Source organism: Gadus morhua, chromosome 7 (assembly GCF_902167405.1).
Source record: "Gadus morhua chromosome 7, gadMor3.0, whole genome shotgun sequence".
In the NCBI taxonomy this organism is placed as follows: Eukaryota; Metazoa; Chordata; class Actinopteri; order Gadiformes; family Gadidae; genus Gadus; species Gadus morhua.
The window spans coordinates 16,977,507-16,995,031 of NC_044054.1; the positions used below are offsets into that span (position 1 = coordinate 16,977,507).

General features: G+C 44.2%; 1 protein-coding gene across 3 annotated transcripts in view; it reads right to left on the bottom strand.

Annotated features, from left to right (window-relative positions):
* Positions 1-3,519: 3,519 nt before the first annotated feature.
* The window catches only part of LOC115546946 (DNA (cytosine-5)-methyltransferase 3B), a 29,167-nt gene continuing 15,161 nt past the window's right edge, over positions 3,520-17,525 (bottom strand). Inside the window, exons 8-23 of one of the 3 annotated variants that reach the window (XM_030360792.1) lie at positions 17,224-17,382; positions 16,585-16,692; positions 16,225-16,366; positions 15,765-15,887; positions 15,405-15,449; positions 15,173-15,252; positions 14,839-14,951; positions 13,951-14,134; positions 12,775-12,859; positions 10,037-10,182; positions 6,990-7,080; positions 6,696-6,844; positions 6,135-6,220; positions 5,783-5,852; positions 5,331-5,449; positions 3,520-4,881 (exon numbers count right to left, since the gene is read on the bottom strand). In XM_030360792.1, coding sequence (XP_030216652.1) covers positions 4,740-4,881; positions 5,331-5,449; positions 5,783-5,852; positions 6,135-6,220; positions 6,696-6,844; positions 6,990-7,080; positions 10,037-10,182; positions 12,775-12,859; positions 13,951-14,134; positions 14,839-14,951; positions 15,173-15,252; positions 15,405-15,449; positions 15,765-15,887; positions 16,225-16,366; positions 16,585-16,692; positions 17,224-17,382 — 1,842 coding nt within the window. In that variant the 3' untranslated portion in view covers positions 3,520-4,739. The remainder of the gene's footprint in view (positions 4,882-5,330; positions 5,450-5,782; positions 5,853-6,134; positions 6,221-6,695; positions 6,845-6,989; positions 7,081-10,036; positions 10,183-12,774; positions 12,860-13,950; positions 14,135-14,838; positions 14,952-15,172; positions 15,253-15,404; positions 15,450-15,764; positions 15,888-16,224; positions 16,367-16,584; positions 16,693-17,223; positions 17,383-17,525) is intronic. The other 2 variants (XM_030360793.1, XM_030360791.1) reach the window with 2 other exon arrangements.

The window sequence follows — 17,525 nt, forward strand, 5'->3', positions numbered from 1 at the left end:
GCAGAGGAGAGCAGGGCGATGTTGTTGACCGCCGCCGCGGATTGAGAGGCACAAACGAACACCCTGTCCATCAGGCCGACAATCTGCTTCTGGAGGCGGTCGGGGGGCAGCGGCTTTTCGGATGTTGCCAAGCTGTCACTCCGATCGAGACTGGCCAATAGAGACGTGTCTTACATCTTTCGGCGTAGGTCCCGCCCACGAGATTCAGGTCAACAGCAAGCAAAGCTTTTGGATTCGCAAGCAAAACTTTAGGATTCGCAAACAAAGCTTTTTGATTCGCAAACAAAACTTTTGGATTCGCAAACAAAACTTTTGGATTTGCAAACAAAACTTTTAGGTTTGCAAACAAAACTTTTGGATTCCCATTAATATTTTTTTTATCACATTAATTTATCTTGCAGTAAAACATTTTTTGATTGCAGTGTCGATAGTTTTGCTCTCAAATCTATTTTTTGATTGCAGTGTGGAAAGTTTTGCTCTCAAACCTATTAATTTTGATTGAATAATAAAGACACAAATCTACCTCCATAGTATTAGGCTATGTCTTGTCGGAAACAATGGCAGAAGGACTGAGAAAAGCAAAAAAAAGAAAATTTCATGGAGGATGAATTGGAGACACGTGTGGGTGAGGTGGAGGCCCGAAAAGTAGTTTTGTTCGGCGGCAACGGGATTGGGATCACTAATAACAAAAAGCAGAGTGAGTGGCAACATGTTGCTGCAGCAGTGAACTCTGTCAGTGGCACGGAACGCACAGTCCCAGAATTAAAAAAGAAGTGGTCTGACATAAAGGTACATATTTTTATGTAGCCTACCAATAAATCGTTATGGTCCCTGAAGACCCTCTCCCTCCGAATCCTGCCATTTGCATGGTCGTCAAGCTGTGCCATGGTGCAGCATTAGGCACGGGGCTCACTGCTGTATTTATAGGGTTACGGTAATAAGGCTGACCGAGAACACCTTGGATAATCAGTTTGTAATCACCCACGTAAAATGTTCTTGAACATAACCACTTTTTAATGCCTGATTTGTCATGAAAAGCATCAAGAGGAACGGACAATAATATAATGATTGTGATGAGGAGCAGGGGCGTTTCTAGGTTTCTGAAACATCTGGGGCTTAGCCCAAGAGGGAATAGGACAGTGCGCGTGCGGCAAATTTTGTTGTATACTTTATTGCACATGCAATTTTTTCTTCATAATGCTTTCCCTAAATAAACCAAATAGGCAGGTAATTATAGCTTTGCTACCTGACTGCTGCTTATCCCCAGACATCTAAAGTTCCATTCAAGTTATTTCAGAGTAAAATGAATACAAGTGAGACAGACCTTACATTACCTATATCAGGGGTGTCAAACTCATTTTCACTAAGGGCCACTCTATGATGAGGTGATAATCACACTAAGGGCCGGCATGGAGTTTACTGACATGCCTTCTTTTTAATACAAAAAGTAAAGACAACATATCTATGAATATATTGCATACAACCTGCGTACAGGGTCATATAGGCTAGGTTCATTTCAACATTTTCGGGGACAAATTATAGGTGGGGGTATGGGGTTGCTCCCAAACATTTTTTGAGCGTCAAACACTTAATTTCCTGCATTCTGGTGGATTCTTATTCATCTATCTGTGCCTTTTCTGCATCATTTTATAGTGGAAATGCTATTTAACCTCATAGATTGGCCTATTTACAGCCCACAGAAAACTGACATATTTTCTTCAATGCAAGTTCATCAATTCATGGCTTAAAATCTTGAGCAGTAGAACAGAAATTCCTAGCAGTAACCTACGCAAGAGTCCTAACCAATGGGAGCATGTGCGACGGGCGGATATGGCACAGGCTCTGCATGCAGCAAAATATCTAAAAAAAAAAATATTTTATTTTTTTATTTTTTTAACAAAAAATATTCGGGGCTAATCAAATTAGATCCGGGGATTTAGCCCCGAATAAAACAGCCTAGTGACGCCACTGATGAGGAGTATGTAGCTTGGTTTTCCACACTTGGGATTTAATTTACATTTGATCATGTGTTTACAGTGTCACATAAAAATATCATGTTATTGACACATGTTGGACAGATGCTTTATTCCATGCAGTATCGCCGTCAGTGGACAGTATGGAGTGACGGGATTAAATATAGAGATTTTTGATTTTGAATTTTCGATTCTAAGGAGATGTTTCTGGAGTTATAACTAAGAAATAACCCAATTATTCTGATGACATAGATTTAACGCATGATACGGGTTGAAATTAAATTTATGAAGGGCGATGATAAAACATATCGTTCTTCTCACTATTTCTTCAGTCTGACTTCAGTTCACCACCACACCTTCTGTGTCTTCAATTCTCATTTTCCTACGCAAAACCATGCGTACATGCACGGGTCAGAGTTTGCTTAGGGCAAACAAAAAAAACATTTGCACTGTGAGAATTGTAAAAAACGAGAATGAGAATGCTGGAATCATCCAAATCAATATCTTTAAGACATGTACAGCTTTGCAAACTTGCAACAATATTTTAAATATTTTCTTCTCTATTAGGCCTACTCACAACATAGGTTTAAAAACGATCAATTGATCCCGTTTCAGAATACTGCTTTCTGTAACTAATCGAAACATATTTGCACTGGGAGGAAATGCCCAAAACAGAATAAAGTACAAAAAAAAAATCGGTAGTAATGATCAATATTTATCAAAATATAATTTAGCCATATTGTGCCCGTTTACGGCTTTTTTATTTATTTTTTCCCATTTTTTGTAACTTTTTCATAACCATATTTAAGTGGTTTAAATCCTTCTTTTTACTTTTTGTTGTTGTAAATGTGTAGTTGTGATTTTGCATTGGAAAGATATAAGTCCATATTCTACCTACAATCATGAAATGAATTGGTAGGCCTGTGACGTCATATACACTTTTTTGCAAAATAAAGATAAAGACAAACTTATCAGCAAGCTGTGTTTTATTGACTAAAACAAACACACATATATATATATATATATATATATATATATATATATATATATATATATATATATATATATATATATATATATATATAAAGGCCAATAAAAGTATCAACAAATACAAAACTAAACAAACATGTTTGTAACAAATCAGTGGAAGTACAAAAATAGCACAATGTGTTCTTTAAAACTAATTTGCACTCAAAATGTATAGTAAATAGTAACTTAACAAAAACTGTCATTTAAAAAAGAGGCACAAAAACAAGTCTTTTTTTCAATCACAAAGCAACACATAAACACGTGTTCTCTATCTACCCAATAAAACAGGAAGCATATACAACTACTGATTAAAAATGCTTTAAAATCACTATAAAGAACTAGCTCTCTAATCATAAAAACCTTCTGGCAGGGCAGATTGAGACCTCCCGCACACTCAAAACATACAGTAGTATGGGCAAAATGTAAACAGTATTTTTAGGTTGGTTATAATATAGAGAATATTAGAATCACACATTAAAAGGAGCTATGCTGTGATTTCAGTCACATGAACTATGAGGAACTTGCAACGATTGGCTTTTTTAAGGTCTTTTTGAGCACCAAAAAAAAGTGGCATTCAAGTATAAGGTATGCCCTGGTAATGTTTCAGTAGGCCTATAACAAAAAGAAAAACTAAAATCGCTACTGCTATTTGCATTAGGAATAGCTGTGCACCTTGTATTAGAAAAGTCTAGTTATTGTAAATATTCTAGTTTAAAGACTTGTAGACACTCGTGTCTATACAGTACGTTTAAGGAACAAACAAAGATGTCCTGGTAACAAAATAAAACCGATATATACAAAAATGTGATAACTGTTTTAGATTCACAAAGATTCTTGGCCATACGGTGAGTAGGAATCATGGTGCTGAGGTATTGCCCATTTGGTTTTGTTGAAAGCTAATAGAAGGAATATCTTGCTTAAGGGGTATATGACAAAGGAAATTGTCAGCTACAGGTCATAAAATTATATAAATGTAATGTAAATATAACTATTCTCTACTGCAAATATAAAAAAAATGCCCATGAACAGTGTTGACAACAAGAGATGTAATAAAATGGCAAATATTGCTTGTAACTATCGTATGAAAATATTAAAGCGCTTTAGTCGAAATATGCCATCAATGTCTTTTTCCAGTTTTTTTGGTTATTTTTCACTCGAAAAATCAAACATATTAAATATATAAGTACTTGAATCTACACACTTTCTTTGTAATCTATTTTTCTTTGAATGAACTATTTTAAGCACTCAGAGTAACACGATTCTTTGAATGAAACCCTCTAAAAACAAAAAAAGGCTTTGGTTAAACTTCAAAAACAATCTGTACGTTTTGGTTGAGAATCAGCCACAAACTTGAGCTATTTTCTTGTTCGCTAAATGTAAAGACAGTAAAAATTGTATAATTCTGTCTGCAAAAGGTTAAAGATTGCCATCATGTGATCATGATCCCCGATATATAACTCAAGAGACGGAAGGAGAAGCCAACGAGAAAGCAGGACAAAAGTGATGTTGGCATTACTCCAAAGGAGATTTAGCACTCTTCCTCCACCCTTCCTCAATCAATTCTCTTTTCAGTTTAAATGATGCCGCTCTGCTGAGCTTAACAGTACTTGACTCAGTACTCTTCTAGTATTTAATACTGTGCTGTGTAGTGATGGGAATAGTGTAGTAATGTGTGCGTGGGAATGTGTCTGCTGGTATACGTGTTTGCTTAGAGAACCGTTTGGGGCTCAGTTTGGTCTATTCACAGGCAAAATAGTCTTTGAGGGGTGCAAACAGGTGCCTGATGACCGGCACACTCCAGGACCGGCCCAATAGCTTCTGCCGTGCGCTGCGGCCCATGTTAGACACGTCGGTGTAGTGGACGGGGAACCCGAAGATCCTAAAGGAGGCAGCATAACACAGAGGTCAAGCACCGCACAGGGCCAGTAACGAGAAAAAGACGAGGAGTCCCAACACTAGGGACTTAATGTTACGGTCATGATACTTAGCATGGTAAAAACACAACGTGGGATAGTGTAGTGGCTGGGGTGGTCGATTCCAACTGTCTGCTTTAATTGAATTTAAGTCGTATGCGATAGAAAAGCATCTGTTTAATAAATATATGTGTGCGTTTGTGTGTTGGTGTGTGTGTGTGTGTGTGTCAGATATTATTGTGTGTGTGTGTGCGCCTGTGTTTGCGTGTGTGAGTCAGAAATGACCTCACTAGCTCGGTGCACCACAGGATGCGTGTGTGTGTATGTGTGTGCCTGTGTCTGTGCGCGTGCGTTTGTGTGTGTATGTGTGTGCCTGTGTGCGTTTGTGTGCGTGTGTGTGAGGGTCAGACGTTACCTCTCCAACTCGGTGCACCACAGGATGTCCTCCTTCCCATTCATCATGACTGGGAAGTGCTGGTCCTTCCCCTGCTTGATGGAGTTAGAACGGGTCGTGATAGTACGAACCTTCCCAAACTACATACACACACACACATACACACACACATACACGTATATGTTGTTTCATGTGATGTTTTACAGGTTAGCAAATACCATAACAGAACCATTACATGCAAGAACTTCTCTTATCACACGGAGCAATGTGCTACTGATGTTGCTTAATATTCATCAGGACACTGACAGAATATGTTCTTTGGCAGAATTAGACAAATTGATTTCTAACAGATTATATTGATAACTAGGGTTGGTTGAATCACCCAAACCGGTATGGTCATTTAATGTAAGTTTAGCATGTGTTGAGTGCTGCAGTGTAACGTTAATGTTCGTGAGAAATAGTTAATGTCCCACCTTGGCCACCCTGCCGTGTTCAAGACAGTCCTGCAGCTCCAACTTGTCCATCCCAGACGCACAGAGGGGCCTGAGGCGAAGAAGACGGAAATGTCAGATGACATGGCATGAAGGAAACGAAAATTGTATTGTAATGACCTTGGATTATACGATGCAAGGGATTAAAAAAAATACTGGACTGTAATGCCATTAATAATCTTAATGTCTGTGATTATATTATTATTTATTTCACAATATATATTCATATTTTTTATTTTTGCCTGCCCACGTCCTGCATGTAAGGCATTAAAAATACATAACACCGGGGGGCAAGGATTACACTTGGCAGCAGCGTTCGTGCCTCTGACTGTACCTGTTCATACACGGCAGATTTCCCCAGAAGTAGCGGGCTCGATGGGCGGCAGAAACATCAATAGCATCGATCATGACTGGGTTACACTGAAATACAAACACACACACACACAGATTATGAATGCTCATTAATATTATTCACACAGATGCCACTGTCAATATGGGCTTTGAGTATTAGCACATCTGTAATCAACAGAGAGAGCCTATGTTGAAAAGAGAAGGCCGACAAAGAACAGCGTAGATCTATACTGGATAGAGTAGAAGTTCAACCTATATATTTACAAGAGTAGAACTATAATGGAAGAGCAGAAGGATATTTAATAGAGTGGAACTGTATTGGACAGAGAAGAACTGTATCAAGGTGGTAGAACCGTGTTAAATAGAGTTGTATTGAACAGAGAAGAATTATATCGATCCAAATAAAACTGTATTGAATAGAGGGCAACTGTACATAATAGAAATGTATTGAATAGAGTAGAGCTGTTTTGAACAGCGTTGACAGTAAGAACAGAACGGTCAAACGATATTGAAGAGAATACAGTTGAGCAGGACTGCAGCTGACCTCCAGGAAGCGTGAAATGTCCCTCTTGTCGTTCACTCCCATGGCAACAACGTTCTCAAACATCCAGAAAAAGGGGCGGTTATCGCCCTCCTTCGGTCGGGCCTCACTCAACAGGCGGTAGAACTCGAAGAACAGTCGCCCCGTTCCTTCTACAAAAGGAGAAAGAGAAGGGAGGGGGGGGGGGGGAATTGACTGACTCATTCATTTTACATACACTCTCCCCGGCATGCCTTTGTTTGTTCAGTGTGCGTGTGCGCGCGTGTGTGTGTGTGTGTGTGTGTGTGTGTCCCCCACCGTAGAGTCCCTTCCTGGCCGGGTTGACGATTGACAGGTCGTTACAGGGGCTTCCCCCGATCACCAGGTCAAACGGCCCCCACTCTTCAATCTGTGGAGACAAGAGCCACGCCCACTTTTAGCCATCATGTGCCTGCACTCGGCAAACACACAAGGCCATGATGTCATGGCAGCATGGGCCAAGTACATCATGTGCTCGTAGAAGAGCTGGCAGCTGGATGGATCTAAGAAGGGGGACATAAAGAGCACGAGTATTTGCTTTGCGTATCACTGATGGATGACGAGGAAGCAAGACTGAGCGAGAGTCGACAGGGGGGGCAGGTGGAACCGCACAAAAAGGGGAGACAGACGGGCCATTTGGTTGGTTGTTAAAATTCACGGAATCAGATTGATGGATGTGGGGAGAAGGAGGAACAAAGAGAGGGCGGGAAAAAGAGAGGGAGGAGGTGTAGGAAGGGGATAAAATGGGATAATTATCCTTCAGGGTGGACTAGTTTTCGGAGAGCATGACGGGGTGCGCTTGATTTATCAGCCCCTGACGTGTTAAGTCAGGAGGGAAGTAATATCCCAGGTATGTCAGAGACTAATCGTGTATGCAGCAGTCCTACTATTACATCGCAGAACATCTGTGCAGAGACAACATAGAGCCTGGGCCTGACACCAGAACGGCCCTGTTACTTGTTTCGTTACAGAAATATATTTAAAGGGGACATATTATGAAAACAGCACTTTCCCTGGGATTTGGGGTGTTGTTGTGGGTAGATGGTTCTCCCACACGTATACAAACTTTGAAATAAGTCTGTACATGATTTTTCGAGTGAGATAGGCATTTCTGGAAGCAGCCCGCCTCCAGCTACCAAACGAGCGAGTCAGTTTCGGCGCCTCCTCCTACGTAGGAAGGGGGAACATTTGAATATTACCTCCCACTTCCCCTCTCCCCTCCAATCAGAGCATCGCTAAGATTTTGTGGACCAGCGGACGAACAGCTACGGCGGGGGGAACTCGGCGCTAGCCCTGCAGCTAAGCTCCGGGAGTACAATCCCTTTCTCTGCCGCCGAAGGGAAGTCAGGAGGAGGAGACATGGAGTAGAAAGGGATTGTACTCCCGGAGCTGAGCTGCCGGACTGCCGCCGAGCTACCCCAGCCGGAGCTGCTCGTCCGCTGGAGCTGCCACCTAGCTTTGGCACCAGTTCAGCTCCCGGAGTACACCACCGGAGCTGCCGGACTGCAGCCGGACGGCTTCGACGGCGGCCGGAAGCTCCGGCGCGGGGAGCTCGGAGGCAGTTGGGCAGCTCAGCTCCCTGAGTACAATCCTTTTCTTCTCCATGTCGCGGTTCATGGACTTCAGAGAGTCAATGCCGAAGTTCCTTCCCCCCAATTCTTCTCAAACAGTACCAGAGACGTCAGACACAGTCTTTATTATTCATAATATCATCCGAGGCGCACATAGCTTTTGGCCGTGATATTAGATAGATTATATAAATACCTGTATATAATATTATCATTATGTTATATTATATTATATAGATATAGAGCTCCAGGAGTCAGCAAACGGCAACAACCCCTTCTCCTCCATGCTGTGGTTCAGTCTGACAGCTCATTGGTCAATGGGCAGCAGCTCATTTGCATCAATGCTACAGACACCAGAAACAGAGCATTCTGAAGGACTGAAACACAGGGGAAAAGCGGTAGACGATATTTCTTTTCCTAAAAGCTATTTCCAGCAAACAGCTTCAAAAACATGTTTTCTGGAACTCAAATACAATGTTCACTTGTTGGGAAAACACCATAATATGCCTCCTTTAAGAAAACTCAGCATGGTGTTGTATTGAAACCTTAACAGACACTTATCAATTTACTACTGCTGGCCGAGTTTGTGCTTGCTGTTTATAGCAGATGACAACCTTACATAGCACGACCCCAGGCAACACGATTGGTGGAAACATATATGAAGCGAAAGGAAATTAAACTCCCCTAGTTTGAGCTTGATACATATGAAGCTGAATTATGAGACTACTTTGAGAGTGATTCTGCTCTGTCTCTATGCCTTATGAAAACATTTAAAAGTCCCTCAATACATCAACCCCTATGCCCTGTCTATGACTATAGTATTCTATCCTACACCTACACCTACACACACACACACACACTTTCACAAACACACACACACACACACAAATACACACACACGCGCGCACACACACACACACACACACACACACACACACACACACACACACACACACACACACACACACACACACACACACACACACACACACACACACACACACACACACACACACACACAAGGTTGTGTTTCAGCAGCATGTCTGAACCTGCCAAATGTTTGAGTGGGTTTTTAAAACAAACCCCTGTTAACTTTTACTTGAGCCCAGGGGGCACAAATACATTTTAAAGACACCCAGACACACACACACACACACACACACTGTCCCTCTGTTCTTCAGCAGTTTATGGGCCATTCGTAACCTGTCCTGTCAGATGGTTTGTTAAAGAGAACAATCAGGGAGCAGGCACTTCCCAAAAAAAACGTTGCAGGTTAATATAAATACTTGGCGGGTTAATAATTATATGGCAGGTGTATCTGTCTGTCACGGTCTATCAAGTAGCCCACGTAGTTCCTCATAGGACGCCGCTCGTACAGAAACGCTGATATCACTGGACTCGTGTGGTATTGTAGTCTCCGGGGTCAAGCTGCCTGCCGTCTTTAGGCAATTCGCTGCTACTATGCAAATAGTCATATCTATGGTTTACTGTGAACAGGTGTAAACCTCCTGGCTCGGGTACTCCCTGAGCCAAGGAACGCTGACCCACTCTCGAGCTGCAAGCAACAGGTCAAAACAAGCACACCGCTTTTCAGTGGCACTTTTTTGGTTCCCCTATGAGTCATGCGCTCTCTCCACCTCCCCCCCCCCACACACACACAGATCTTAACCTTATGCACGGTGTCCTTTGGTACCTTGAAAAGTCCAAACTATCAGACCCCCTCCAGTGGCGGTGGTTGCGTTGGTGCAGCGCACTTACATTTTTCCGGGTGATGTTGCGGACATCGTGGACGTACTGGATCTTCCCTTCATGCCGCACCACGCCCACCGAGATGGAGTCCTCGCACACCTCCGACGCCACGTACTGGTCCACCTTGAAGCCCAGATCTCTCAGGACCAGGTAGCCTGCAGCACAACAGAGAGCCGTTGGAAACACCGTCGGACCCCCCGGGACCCACGGGTCGACCGTGACCATCGCCATCGTTGCGGATCGTACCGAGGCGCGGCCTCTTGTAACGGGACGTTATGTAGGCCTACGTGTCTCTGTGGTTGTGAGATTATGTGCGTGGTGGAACAGCACATGTTCCTAATCTAATCAGTTCATACCAACATGACATTTCCTATCGTACTTTGATATGCATCTCATACTTCTATTGAAGGTGCAATATCCAAGCGTTGGGTACACTCAGTGTTAATTTCGTCAACGAAAAATATGACGAAAAATGTTCAACAACCTTTTTTCCGTGACTAAGACGAGACGTTGACGAGCTAAATATAGATCTTTGATAATAAAAACTATGACGAAATGTCATTTTGTTTTCGTTGATGAGACGAGACAGGACGAAAATGTTAGTGGTGTGCTATTTGGACATTAAAAATGCACGATCTTTTCCAATCAGTACACTCCCGTAAGGTTGTTGTGCAACTGTTCACTCCTCCAGTAAATAGGACGGACCTTAGCTACGACTTGGCAACGGGAGGTATAGTTCACTCAGCTATGAGCTAACGTTATGCATTGTACATATTTATAATTCAAAATTCTTCCCAGCTTTTATTCCACAGATACTCTAGGGTCTATAGCATATAACCGCGTTGTCTGATTACAGTTTAATCCATTTTTCACAATTTACCGGCTTTCGTTTTGAAGAAAATCACTGCGCCATTCGTTTCAATGGGAATCGCCACGGTCTATACTTCAACATAAGGTGGACTTTGAAATTCGTCCCAGCCTTTATACCCAAGATACTATAGGGCAGGCCTATTCAACTAGCGGCCCCTCTTAGTTTTTTTCTGGCCCGCAAGAGGTTGCATGCAAAAAATAAATAAAATAAAGGAGAAACATAGTTGCATGCAAATCAGGTTTTTGTGTGTAGGCGGTGATACTAGCCAGTATCAGTACCCCACAATCAGGAACTGGCATCACTTATTCTGACAAAGTTTGGCTCAACTGATATGTGTGAGTCTAGCTTTTCTCATATGAATGCCATCAGAACAAGGGCACGTTGCTCCATGACCTATGAGAAGCTGCATGAGTGTCTCAGGATGAGCCAAACTAGGCAAACAAGGCAGTGCAATCTTTCTCACTGACTCACTGGCTCAAAATGTCTCATATGTACAGTAGTTCTGTTTTGTGATGATTCAAACAACATTGTTGAATTCTAAATACGTGTCCAAAATATGTGAGAACAAAATCTTTTATAATGATACGATTAAAAGTGAAGAAGGAAGGAATGCGTCTGACAAGTTTATTCCATGTAGTAGCACTATATATATTAAGTTAACACTACTTTAAGTACGATTTATTTGTAGCAATTCATTCACGTAGTTTTACTCGGTGTGGCCCATGAACCCCCAGTGGTTTTCCTTTTCGGCCCACTTGTTAAGGAGGTTGAATAGCCCTGCTATAGGGTTTATAACATATAACCGCGTTTTCTGATTACAGTTTAATGCATTTTTCACAATTTACCAGCTATCGTTTTGAAGGCTGAACAGACAAGAGTACTAAAGTGTGACGTCACATTTCCATAGCAACCGATTTTCGGTTCTACATAAACCAAATGAACAAGGGGAAATCCTATGCCACACGAACCTTTTATAGAAAAGGAACAATCATTTTGCGAATAGATTTGTGAGTTTGCTTTACCAATGATGTAAGTAATATTGAGAATAGATTGTCTTCATATAAAAAAAAAAAACTAAACTAAACTAACGTTTACGAACTTTTCCTTTTAATACACCAGGGGAATGCATGAACGCCTTGACATTTTTCGATTGGTATAGATTTTCACCTCTGGAAATTGATTTATTTTTAATTTTGAAAGAAACAACACATGGAAGCAATGGAGAACACCATCTCTCGTTCGGTTGTTTAGAACTGAAAATCCGGTTGCCAGGACAACGTAACGTTTTCACTTTAGTATTCTATTTGAGTGGAACAACTTAGCAGGTGTCCATATATATAGGGTTAGCCTAATTGAACTAGTTTAAAGAGAGAACAAACATTTTGACTAAAAGTAATGACTAAAAGTTGACTAAAATGTAAGGACTTTTCGTCGACTAATACTAAACTAAAACTACAAAGGAAAAACAATGACTAAAATGTGACTAAATCTAATAAGCATTTTCGTCAAAAGACTAAGACTAAGACTAAATCTAAAATAGCTGACAAAATTAACACTGGGTACACTTCACAGGTGTTAACGTGGGTACTTTTGGTTTATACATGCATATTTTACTATATTTCACATTATGACTAATGCTTATCAACTGTTTCATAATATATTCCAAATGTGTTATTTTCCATCTCGAGCAGAGCAATTGTGACAGTAACAATGGCGTACTTTTGAGTCAGAATGAACCACAGCCACACACAGACAGCACTTTGAGTCAGAATGAACCACAGCCACACACGGACAGCACTTTGAGTCAGAATGAACCACAGCCACACACAGACAGCACTTTGAGTCAGAATGAACTCCACACACAGTCAGTACGTACCGGTGGCGATGCCGTCGAACAGAGACAGCACTCTGATGGGCCGTCTCTGCTCTGCGGGGACAGCAGCGTAGATCCGCGGCTTCTCCTGGGAGACACCAGAGAGGGACGCGGGGGGCCGTGAGTGGGAGACACCAAAGGGCTGGTGGTTGGTCGATTCCCCCCCCACCGCCCCGATGCTGCAATGCCGCCGCTAATGCCCCTCAAAGGGACGCTGAAACCAGCCGGCTGCGGTCGCATTACACAACTTTGCTTATGAAATAATGGATGAATGGAGCGGAGTTTGACGGATCTGTTTTTGCAGATCTGTGATAAGCCTTCTCAGGGGGGGGGGGGGGGCTTTCACGTTGAAGTGCATGCTACATTCTTGTGTTTGGTTTTCCTAAACCGCGTTGGTTCGGAAGGGTTACGAAAATAAAACAGTTGTCAAGACTTGCGGGATGATCGCGGAAAGGAAAGAAATCGTACACTGGCGTATGGCAAAGGCCAACCCCAAATGTTGACAGAGCATTGTGCAATGATGATGAAACAAAGGGAATGTAAGAGGAATGTGTTAAGACGGTTCTGCTTAGATGTAGATATAATGTTACACAATAGACTGGCGGGCCAGTCGGGGGCTCTCTCTCTCTCTGTCTCTGTGTCTGTGTCCCTCTCTCTCTCTCCCTCTCTGTCTCTGTGTCTGTGTCCCTCTCTCTCTCTCTCTCTCCCTCTCTGTCTCTGTGTCTGTGTCCCTCTCTGTCTCTGTGTCTGTGTCCCTCTCTCTCTCTCTCCCTCTCTGTCTCTGTGTCCCTCTCTCTCTCTCCCTCTCTGTCTCTGTGTCTGTGTCCCTCTCTGTCTCTGTGTCTGTGTCCCTCTCACCCTCTCTGTCTCCCTCTCTCCGTCTCCCTCTCTCCGTCTCCCTCTCTCCGTCTCCCTCCCTCTCTCCCTCTCTCTCTCCGTCTCCCTCCCTCCCTCCCCCTCCCTCCCTCCCTCCCTCTCTCTCTCTCTCTCTCTCTCTCTCTCGCTCTCTCTCTCTCTCTCTCTCTCTCTCTCTCTCTCCCTCCCTCCATAGGCGTGGATACACTGTGTGCGGGTAGAGTGCGTCAAGGGGGGCTCTTCCTGACCCATAGGTGTTGTGACGGTGTTGTGACGGTGTCGTGTGGTGTCGGTGCATAATGCAGGGCGGGGGTTGGTACGTACAAACTCCTGCCCGTTGTCGTTGATGAAGAACTCCTGCAGCTTGAGGGTCCAGTCGTGCCTCCTCTTCAGCACGCCGTAGCTGAAGAGCGGCTGACACATGTAGCAGCGCCACGGGTCCAGGTACCGGGCGCTGTTGGACACGCCGGGCCCCACCAGGATGTCCAGACAGTCCACACAGAAACACCTGGACACACAGGAGGACGGGTTTAGAGACACAGAGAGGAGGACGGGTTTAGATACACACACAGGAGGACGGGTTTAGATACACAGAGAGGAGGACGGGTTTAGAGACACAGAGAGGAGGACGGGTTTAGATACACAGAGAGGACGGGTTTAGAGACACAGAGAGGAGGATGGGTTTAGAGACACAGAGAGGAGGACGGGTTTAGAGACACAGAGAGGACGGGTTTAGAGACACAGAGAGGAGGACGGGTTTAGATACACAGAGAGGAGGACAGGTTTAGAGACACAGAGAGGAGGACGGGTTTAGAGACATTGAAGCGAGACACATGCAGAGAGAGATAAGGACAGAGTACGGTTACGATAAATAGAACTACAAAAAAAGAGTGATAGAGAAAGCAAAAGAGAGAGGGACAGAGAGTGAGAGAGGGATAGGGACAGAGCACGGTTACGATAGTAAAAATCGTAAAAAAAAGCAAAATAGAGAGAGAGAGAGAGCGAGAGAGAAAGAGAGAGAGAGAAAGCAAAGAGAGAGGGACAGAGAGAGAGAAGAGAGAGAGAGAGAGACAGAGAGAGAGAGAGACAGAGAGAGAGAGAGAGACAGAGAGAAAGAGAGAGAGAGAGAGAGAGAGAGAGAGAGAGAGAGACACGTGAGTGTTCCAGGGTGGTCTGAATGGCTTCGGGGACGTGTGTGTGTGCTTTATGTACCTGCAGCAGTTTGCGTTTCCACAGAGCAGCACTTCTCTCCCTCCGCAGCAGATGGTGCAGTACGACTGGTAGCCGTCGTCGTCGTACATGTAGGAGATCTCCAAATACACGTCCTGCACACACACAACCACACACACACAACCAAACACACAACCACACACACACAACCACACACACACACACACACACACACAACCACACACACACACACATACAGAAAGACAGAAGATTGGTCATAGGCAGTGTCATGACGGATGAGCAGAGAGAGATGTTAATAAACCCTTATTATATAGTGTGAATATATTCACAGTCAAACCCTTCGAGAGAAACATACCTTGCAAGCCTGGCAGAGGCCGCCTTCAAACAGAGGGTGAAAGGTCACCGCCTTCGTCTTCCCGCAAGAGAGACAGAACTCTGTAAAACACAGATCACAGAAGTCAGCCGAGAGGAAACGTTTAAATCAAAAAGGCCTTCAGGCTACAACTGTCAGAAAGAAGAGCAAACATAAAAGCACACTTAAAAACAAACAGAAACGCACACACACACACACACACTTCAGCACTTACCTTCAATACTTTGTTTATTCTTCAGGACTTCATTCACCATATTTTCTGAGGAAGAGAGAGCGAGAGAGAGTGAGTGAGTGAGTGAGTGAGTGCGAGAGAGAGTGAGTGAGTGAGTGAGTGAGTGAGTGAGTGAGTGAGTGCGAGAGAGAGAGAAAGCGAGAGAAAGAGAGAGCGAGAGAGCGAGAGAGCGAGAGAGCGAGAGAGAGAGAGAGAGAGAGAGAGAGAGAGAGAGAGAGAGAGAGAGAGAGAGACCGTGAGAGAGTCAGGACAACATAAGACTGGAGCGGGACAGTCTCCGGGGGGAGTGTTGTGTGATGATCTGAGCATGGGGGGTTGGGTGATCTCTGCGGTGGGTCTTACCTCTGCTGAAGACCTCCTCGGGGGCGCTCTTGGCCTTCAGCAGACTCATCCTGGGCTTCTTAGTGCTGGGGAAACACTCGGGTAGGGACACGTCCAGAACCTGGTGGTCCAACAGCCTGCTCTCTGCACGCATCAACACAAACGCACACGCACACGCACACGCACACACACACACACACACACACATACAGGGTCATATACAGACATATGATATTGGTTCTTTTTGTACTCTGTTCTCCCCCAAGGAATGTTCCCTGCTAAGAGTTCACACTTGGCCCAGACCAGACACACACACACACACACACACACACACACACACACACACACACACACACACACACACACACACACACACACACACACACACACACACACACACACCCACACACACACACACACACACACACACACACACACATGCGTCTGAAACAAATTGACGACGTGAAGTGGCCTTGCTCACCTGCGTTGTGTGTGGGTTTGAGGCCGTCCTCGCCCTTGGGCAGGAACCCTCCAGTGGCCCAGTCCAGCATGGGTCTCACCTGGTCCTCTGGGTTGTCTGAGGTACACACCGGAAAGGCCTGTTCTGCCCGGATACTGGCCATCTATAGTGGTGGTGGGGAGAGGGGGGGAGGGAGAGGGGGGGGGCGAGAGAGAGAGAGAGAGAGAGAGAGAGAGAGAGAGAGAGAGAGAGAGAGAGAGAAAGACTTAATTGTGGTTTAGACTTAGCATTAATACTGCCGTTGTAAGTCGGACAAGGCTAGCAGGTATCTTGGTGTGTGAGTGTACAGCAGTGAGCCCTCTGAGGAGCATGAGGCCGTACCTCCAGCGCCTGGAAGATGGCCCTCCTGTAGGAAGCCAGCTTGGTGTACGAGGACGGGTTGAAGAACTTGGGGAAGGCCGTGATGGAGTCCAGTTTATCAGCCGAGACCTGGAGCGCCGTGAAGGGGACGCGGAGAGAGAGTGAGACAGAGCGGGGGAGACGGGGGGCAGAGAGATCACAGGTGTTAACCAGCATCCCCACGGCCACACGCAACGCTAGATTTAGTTAAGCAGAAAATAAGCTCTAAGCTTTCCTATGACCCGTCTTCAAGGTCAATTCAAGGTACATATGATGTAGTCATTTAGAATAATAACACAGCATATAGGAATTCTACCACCATCCGGCAGGCATCCATGAGCTGAGATGACTTAACTACAACAACTTAAGTCAACTTAACTGCAACTATATCTTAACTGCATAACTCTGTCTGCTTCTAAATGACATCTCTAATCAATTCACAAGTTGCTTTTGATAAAATTGTCGTCACTACTTCTACTTCCTAAATAGTGAGTAGAAGTAAAAGCAGAAGTAGTAGTAGTAGTAGTAGTAGTGGAACGCTTTCAGTCAACGGTACTCCCCCCCCCCCCCCCCCCCCCCTCACACACACACACACCCTCTCCATTCTGATTCGCCGCTCACCTCTGAGAACTTGCCGTCTCCGAACCACTGCAGCCAGCGCATGCCGTGGGTGGCCTGCCGCTTGCTGGTGGCACGCCACGTCACCACCATGCCGGGCCACCAGGAGAAGCCCTTGATCTTCCCCCACACCAGCTCCCCGATGCCGAAACCCTTGTTGTCCTGACAACCGGGACGGAGGAAGTAATTCAGTACGGTAATTATAGCATTATTATTGTTAATGTATGATGGTTTTTTTTTGTCATATTACTATGATTTTGTTGGATTATTACTATCATATTGACATAGTTATTATTATATTATTC